This window comes from Motacilla alba, chromosome Z (assembly GCF_015832195.1).
Source record: "Motacilla alba alba isolate MOTALB_02 chromosome Z, Motacilla_alba_V1.0_pri, whole genome shotgun sequence".
NCBI classification, from domain to species: Eukaryota; Metazoa; Chordata; class Aves; order Passeriformes; family Motacillidae; genus Motacilla; species Motacilla alba.
This window is the reverse complement of record NC_052046.1, coordinates 56881589-56890019: the sequence shown is the minus strand read 5'-3', so window position 1 is coordinate 56890019 and position 8431 is coordinate 56881589. Positions and strand designations below refer to the sequence as shown.

Genomic DNA, 8431 nt, shown 5'->3' with positions numbered 1-8431 from the left:
CTAAATGTAAAATTTAAATTGAGGTGATTACCTGATTGCATCTCCTTTTGCTCTTGTTTTCCTCCCTTTTCAGTGTAATTAGGTTAAGCCCAAATGTGTGCAAACAAACATGTTAAATCTAAACTAAGTATACACAAAACTACATATGTTTTGCCTTGCTATCAGGCTACAAGGTCTAAGGTTTGTTTCTAAGATATTACCAATTACGACTTCTAGACAGAAAAGAAAACATAAGGCCAGGTCTGTAGCATAGCTCATTTTTATTGTTTAAACAGTTTTTGCATAGGAAATATATCCGCTTCCAGTAATTGACTGCAGTATGAGCAGCTGCTAGCAGTATAGGCTGGATATAACAGTAACAATCACATTAAGTCAAGCTTGATTTACACCAGTTTAAAACTTGTGGCAGTTGAGTTCATTTGTAACCTAAAAAAAAAAAAAAAAGTACCAGAAAGAACACTTTATCCTCCACCCAGGCACAATAAAAACCTTTGTTAACACTCAGGCTAAAATCAGGTCTGATGCCAGAGGGCTCTAATTCCAAAATTAAGTAGCTGTACTGTAATGCATCCTACTAGTGAAGGTTCATTACACAAAGACTCTGCACGCACCTTCTTTTTAATTAAAATGAAACCTTCAGGATTTATGGCCTACAGTATGGGAAAAAATGCCAAAAGTTTTAAAATGGATCAACCCTGGTATGTAGCTAGCAAGCAATAACTGACTACTTGTCACCTACAGTTGTACTAAATGTATCTAAAGAAACACACAGCCCTACAAAAGTTTTCTCAGAGAAATATCATTGAGATGGGGTGCCTCTTCCCAGATTACTAAAAGTTCTATATGATATAAGCACAAATTAACAGCTTGATGAAGACATAATCTAATGCAGTTCTTGAGAAGTCTATGCCTGGGATTGAGGAACCCCTCACATTCTACAATGTTGTAGAGATTATTTTTGAAAATGTTGTCTGAAACATATTTACAACTGAACTCAACAGAGACTGTGAAATTGAACAGGCACTGCTCATTTGTTTGAGTTTTTGGTAAACATTTTGCTGGTTTTTGTTTCTTTCTCATTTTGCATCAACTTCTATCAGTCCATGCAACTTCAATGCCCTCAATGAAAAATGCATAATAAGCCATACTTCTTAAAAAACTTCCTTCTGCATATAGAGATACATTTGCCACATCAGTCCCTGTAGCACAGTTTTCAAAATCATTCTGTCAAAAATACAGTAATACAAAGACTGGCTTTAGTGTCACTAGCTCACACTGCTCTCCATTTATTTAGGCCACCTTTTGTTTTACTGTTGTGGTATCATGCAATGAAAGTATCAACGGCTTATTCTATTCATGATGCTAGTGGCACTGAAGCCCTTTTCACAAATTCAACATACATCTGAATTGCAACACACAGATATTTCTAAAGAGTACTAACTAGTGAACCCTTTTATCATTAAAAAAAAACCAAACAACTACTTACAACCATTGAAGAAAAAATTGCAACAAAAAAAACTGTAAAAATTGACCGTCTCCAACTTGTCCCCTTTACTATTGACAACGTGACCAACAGAGCTGTGGCATGGAAACAGTACAAAGAGTTGTCATGGCAATAAGTTTGGCTGATGCAAAGGTCATTGTGCAGGGTTAAAGGGCAAAATCAGTGGTCCATGTTATCCTCCAACTGCAGTGCTCCACCACACCCACACAATTTTGAGGAATCAATAAAACTGGGGAACTAGCAGAAAGTGCAAATAAGAGGGAGGTGGTTTTCGGCTCCTTCAGCATGGAGAAGAACATTCAGCTTTGAGCCTTTCCTGTTTAACTTGATTAGCTGGCATGGGATTTTACTCTTTTTTTTTCCCTAAAGTTTTCTATAGAAACCCAATTAAAAGAAACAGGAGCATACAGCTGGTTAACGTTAACAAAAGACCTTGACAGGATCATGTAAAACATAAAGGATGTCATGCTTGGGGCCTTACTGCCAGCAACGTTAGAGAGTTTTTTCATTAAAAGTGAAAACTGTACACTGAATATGGGATAACTTTCTGCAGCCTTCACAATCTCACACAGTACATATAATTTAGGTTTAGGTACAGAACACAGATGTCACAGATGTCTTTGTGCAATCTCTTTCATTAAGTCCTTATGAAGCTACAAGTTGCAAATCCAAAATTCTGCTCCCTGAGGACACAGCTGTGTGAGACTTAAGTACTGTTTTAGCTCTCTTCCTATCCTGAATAGCTCTGTGAACCTAATCTTAAATACCATCATGTAACAATCACAAAAACTTTTGCTAAAGGCCATATATACTAATAAAAAAGACAGTGGTGCTTCCAACATTTTGAAATGCTCTGAAAACCAACTTTTCCAATACTAAATACAACAAAATAACCTTCATAAAATATAATTTTCTCCATTTACATTTTTAAAGAATTAGTAACCTATGCTTTTCAAGCACAGGAATATGCGAAATAACTCCTAACATGGACAGATTTTTTTTTAATACATAAATTAAGAAACTGGAGAGTTTTAACCCAAGTCCAGTTTCTAAACAAAGAATATTCTTGTTTAAAAATGGAAATGCATTTCCATCATAATTGTTAAAAAGTTAGCTTTACAAACAAGGGTATTTTAATTAAAAAAAATTCTTAACAAAACTATACAGTGTACAAATTACTGTCTACAAGGTAGGCGGTTTAGTCAGAAGATCATCCTTTCTTCTTGCTACTTGCAGCTTCACAAACTCTTTCACATATTTTCAATGGAGCTGCCCACCTGAACATCACCCCACAACTATATTGCTATAATTAATATTTTTGCCATGTCTTTATGTACAGTCTCCTTCACTGCCTTTTTTTTCCTTAGTCAAGCCTCAAGCGTTCATGTCACTCCAGGGGAAACACACTTCAGTGGCACAGCCATGAGGCCAGGGCTGCAAAGCAACTTAATAAAGGCAGAACAGTGCACATAGAACGGGGTGGCTCAATTTAGTCAGAATACACTTCCTGGTGAAGGAGGAGGCCAGAGACTGGATTTGAGTTCTCAATCTTATCTTAATCTTTTGACTGATGAGCTTAAAAAACACCCAAGCAACAAAGCCAAACTAAAACCAAGCATACAGTAAATGAAAAGTTCATTATCTTCCAAGCAGGCTTTTCTATCAGAGAGGCAGGTGACATACCCCCAGCTGCTGAATAATCCAGTTTAAAGAAGGAGCTTACTTCTCTAAAAAATTGCATCGTTAAACTCAGATTTTTTTCATACAGAAGGCCAGATAAAAAAAAAAAAAAAAAAAAAAAAAAAAAAAAAAAAAAAAAAAAAGGTCTGTTAAGGGCATCTTTCTTCCTACAAAAGGCAATTACCATTCTGGATATTTCATGTTGAAGCCTGAACTTGTTCCAGTTTTGTCCCAAAGTGGTATTAAAAGCTTCCAGGGAACACCTTATTAATGGATCTAATCAAGGATATGCCCTCAGCACAGCTCTGCTCCCAGACTGCTCTGTATCACGACAGGTGTAAAGGACAACACCAGGGCTAGGGCCAGGGCCTGAGGCACACTGGGCTTGGGTCTAGCAGACTTTGCCGTGTGCTTAGCAAACAAATTGACTTACTGAAGGGTTCTGAAAGAGAACCAAAGAACCTCATATTTATTTTTGTGTCTGCGTCTTATCTGTTTCTTTATTTTTTCTTTTTTTTCCCCCAGTTTAGCTAAATCTCAAAGGTTTATTTTCATACAATTCCTATTTCCGTAACCATTCAAGCTCTGGCTACAGAGACACGGGGAAGTGGCACCACTACTGCTCTTCTGGCTGGAGCCAGAAGGGACTGACGGTGGTACCCCCCTGACCAGGGCTCATTGGGGTGGCTGCTGCTGGAGCTGTGTCTCTGGGACTGCTCCAGGGTAGGAAAACCTCCAAAACACAGAGACAACTGCAAAGAGATGAATTTTGCCATCCGCTTGACTATACACTCCTCCACTTTCACCCTAGTAGAAGACTGTACTTTAAAAAAATTTCACCCCATGTTGAGCCATACATTGCAAAGATTCCCTGTGTGTAAGAGATCACCAGCAACAGGCCCATTACTGGTCTGCAAAATGGGATTTTACTGGAGATACACTTTTATTTCCACCATGGTCTAATTCCTTGCATAAAAAAACTCCTTCTCCACTACACCCCAGAGGTCTCCATCTGATCTCTATGAGAAGACTGCAAACTTCTGATATAGCCCAACCATGCTGAATATTGTAATTCAAATGCTGAATTAGGAAACTTGGAGGGGCCAGAGGGGAGTGGAATATAAAAAAAAATTATGTACAGGAAAAAAGTCAAGCAGAATAAGGGGGGGCAAATTCTCTGTTTGAGCAGCTCCAGAGCCCACTGGAGTCAGTGGAATTAGCCAGCAAAGATTTTGGCCCTGTACTTGCATTACCTAGACAAAGTAAATGTCTTTGTCATTCTGAGCTAAAAACATTTTCTAACATGAACACTTCAGGATGTATTATATTTGCCAGAATGGAAAAGGCTTCATCTCACTGTGGGTCTTGATCTCTTTCTCTGCCTGTCTCTCTTTTTCATGAAAAAAACCTTGATGTAAAACAATTTCCTCAAGTCAAGTCTGCCTCCAACAGAATTCATTATTTATTTTTTTGAATCCAGAAATGATTTCAGCTTGCACCCCAGGTGGGAAGTTAAAAAGAGGGAACCTATTTGAAAGTTTGTCACAGTAGGCAGAACAGTTGCTTTGCAGCCCTTGCCTGGCTAAGGGTGCACTGCTTCACAGCTACACTGTAAAGTGTTAAAAATCCTCCCCCCCCACCCCAGAATATATATATATGTATGTATAAAAAAAAATCCCCTGTCCACCTCTCAGTACAGAAAAGGACCTCATCACACTGCAAAAATAGCAGTACCCACTTTGGTCAATTAAAACAAACAAAAAAAGCATACATTATTTTTTTTTAAATCTGTGTACTTACCTATAATAACCAATACAGCTAAAAGCACTACCTACATAGGCAAAACTTGGTATTGCATAATTCGTATAAATTTGTATCCCCTCCCCCCAATATTAATTGGAAGATGAAAAACATGAAAGGTTAATAGAAAAAACACCAAAATACTGAAAATATTGCTGGTCGATTACAATTCTTAAGCAGCAACTATACACAGCCATGATATGCTCTATAAATGTGAGATAAAGGTATAACTGTCTAAAAAATCCATGATGTCACACATTTTTCGCATCTGGAGTACAAAATATTTTGTCATAAAAATGGTAAAGATTTAAAATTATAATAAATGCAGCAAAACAAGTGTAGTGATGTCAATTTTTTTGTAGTTTTTTTCTTTTTTTTTCTTTTTTTCCATTTTTTAGATTTCAAGGCAAGGCACGTAATGTGGACATTATATCTTCGTGCAAATTAGGATTACTGGAAAGAGTATTTTAAATTTTTAAAGAGACATAGAGGCAAAAGTCTGCCCATGCACATTATATTTCTGTCAATATGTGAAAATTGTTGAACAAGGCTAACTTCTGAAAGCACCATGCAAGTTTACAGCACCCTGTAATTAGACTTACATTAAGAGTGCATTATTTAAATACAACATATCCCCATCCTGGTATTACCAGTTTGTAAACGGTAAGCTTTGCCCTTGTGACATGGATTTGCCTATGTCTTTGTCTCTATGATGTAGATTTTACAGAAACATGTAAACCCTATGGGTTCTTGATGCAACAAGTAACTTTAAATAAATAAATCCTACCCCTCTGTGGAGGCAGCAGCTAAACCAACATAAGTGCTGTGTTTCCATTGATTTCTTATTCTCAAGGACGTGATTTGTCTTGACTTAATGCCTTTTAATGCCCTCAAAAACTGAGGGGAAAAGTAAGTTTGTTCAAAGTAATTTTTTATTTTTATTTTTAATCCCCTCAATTTAGAGTCCAAGGGCTGAAGGACTTATAGTGATGACCTCTTAGATATGATTTTAAAATTGCACTTGCCTCTGTAAGTGTTTGTTTACTGGGGAAAACGTCACTTTTTTCCTTTTCTTTTTTTACTGTTGCATGAGAAGATAACACTTTTACCTGCGTAGAGGCATTTCTTCCATAGAGCCTGTGTGTTCATACTGATTGAAAATTTCAAACTGCATAACACACTAGAAAAGGGCTGAATTAAGGGCCAAAGTTTAATAAATCCATACTGATAACTAAAGGCTACAGAGCTTATTTTTAAACATTTAGAAATCAGACTGTTGAGAAAATGGCTGGCTCACGGCCCTTGTCCTCCTGCAGCTCGCTCTGCTGTTGCTGCCTAGCCTTTGTTTTGTGAGATAACCAGGAATAGTGATCTCATGCGTAAACAACAAGAATACTAAACCAACAGAACTAGCTTATCATGCAAATATTAAGGCATCTAGAAAGTCAGTTAAAATATATTGTCAGAGACAGAACATCTATTTCCCAGCGGACTTCATATAACAAAGGCTACTTAGGAGGAGCTGCATTCTACTCATCAGTGAAATATCATCGACCCTTTGTACATCATTTCAGTTTCAACCATAAGAGAATTGGTGATTGTAAGAGCTGCAATTGCTGGTTTATTTTTGTTCTTCTTTCTTCAGGTTCTTTTCTCATACTGTCTTCTTTTCTTTTTCCGTTTTTTTTTTTTTTTTTTTTAATTTTGCTTTTAATTTTTTTCCCTCAGTTGCTTGTTTCTGCTTGAAGGAAAGGCTCTCCAATTATGTTCAAACCATAATTTGGGACATTTGTCGGCAGGATCGGTGTCCTATTTGATACTTGGAAAGGAACCAAGCTAGCCCAGGTACCAGGACTGTTGAAAAGGGGAAAGAGACAAGGAGGGAAAGAGAGAGAGAAAAAAACAAACAAACATATATTAAACATGTATACAATGAATTTGAGTCAAGGCAATGAATTTGAATCAAGGTCCAGCTAATATTCATTAATAATAGCACTACTTAAGATAAAGCTGGAAAGAAAATTTGTGAACGTAACTTGAGATTCTACGTCCTAGGTTTTTTTGTGAAAATATGAGTCGTTTGAAAGAAAAATAATTGTGTTGAACTCGGTAGCAAGTTTTATGACTCCTGAATTACACTAAGTGGTGTGTCTATTTATGAAAACCCCCAAAACTATCAGATGCAAACATATAGAGCAGACGCAACTAAACCATACAAATGACACTATATATTGTAATGGATATCATTTAAGAGCTAGCAAAATATACCACAGGGTGCAGGTGTTCTTTTCTCAAGAATACAGCAAAAAGATTCAGTGGTTCAGCATCCTGTGAGATTTCCTCCACTCTTAAACACAGCAGTTTAACTTGTCACCATCCCAAGATGGGCCTCTGAGACGTAAGGATGTCGATAAGAACAGAGGAATTTATGTTCAAAAAACCTGAAAAAATCTGCTTTCTAAAAAAAAAGTCCCTCAGAATGTCAATCTCAGAAACGCCAGTTAACACAGGATCCAATCATCTAAACACTTGTAGCCAAGGGTAGCCGTGAGCCGAGGGTAACAGCAAGTACCATAATTTTTTCAACAAGCCTCTGAGAAAGAAAATATTTTCAAGGACGATTCAATGATTAGGAACTAAAGTCATCATTTTAAAAGAACTCTGTCACTAAGGAGCTGAAGTCCCAATGGCATTCACAGGTTCACCAGGCACCAATCAGTAGTACTTGCAAGATGGATACTCAAAGACGGGTCTCATCTGCTGGTGTTCAGTACCCAATAGCCTGAGCAGCACTTTCCTTAGATGTGGTTCTGGCAATCCAGAAGTTCAAACCAAACTATCCTAAGCTATATGATTGTATGACTTCAGAGAAATTTTTGTCACATTTATTCAGAAGAAAAACAGCATCATTAAGTCATCATTATTACTGCCAAAGAGCTAATCCCAGCACTGGACGTACAGCATGCAAACCCCCCCTTCCTCTGCATTTCATTGTATTGAGCTTTTCCAGTGTTTATCACAACCATAACTGCTTACTTGGAATTATATTCTGGGATTAGGCTAATGAGCTTCCTGATAACACATCTGAAGCCTTTCCACATGTGTATCATGGAGGCAAAAAAATTTTATTCCCTCTAGATCTTTCTGCCCATTTCTTCACAGCTCTCTCCCTGGACAAGCAGATGTGCTTTTGTGGCATCAGGTGTAAAGAGGAAAATTGACCTTTTTATCTATTTCAAATGTTCATGACATAATTACATTTTATTTGGCAGCCTTTTTGTGATCTTTTCAGTTGATGAAAAAGGGCAAATTTATTTTGTGAATTCAAGGGGACATGTTTCTCAGGTCTTTCAGATTACAAAAAATACAAACAGCTTCTGTTATTTACTTCTGTTTGAAAATACATACGCCTCTAAACTTGCTAATTTACTATTTTAACTCCTAGGA

The 8431-nt window shown here is 37.1% G+C and overlaps 1 protein-coding gene across 12 annotated transcripts in view; it reads right to left on the bottom strand.

Moving 5' to 3' along the window:
* Positions 1-241: 241 nt before the first annotated feature.
* Positions 242-8431, bottom strand: part of NFIB (nuclear factor I B) — a 264606-nt gene continuing 256416 nt past the window's right edge. For all 12 annotated transcript variants that reach the window (XM_038123583.1, XM_038123589.1, XM_038123585.1 and 9 more), the window contains one exon: positions 242-6838. In XM_038123583.1, the coding sequence (XP_037979511.1) occupies positions 6709-6838 (130 nt within the window). In that variant the 3' untranslated portion in view covers positions 242-6708. The remainder of the gene's footprint in view (positions 6839-8431) is intronic.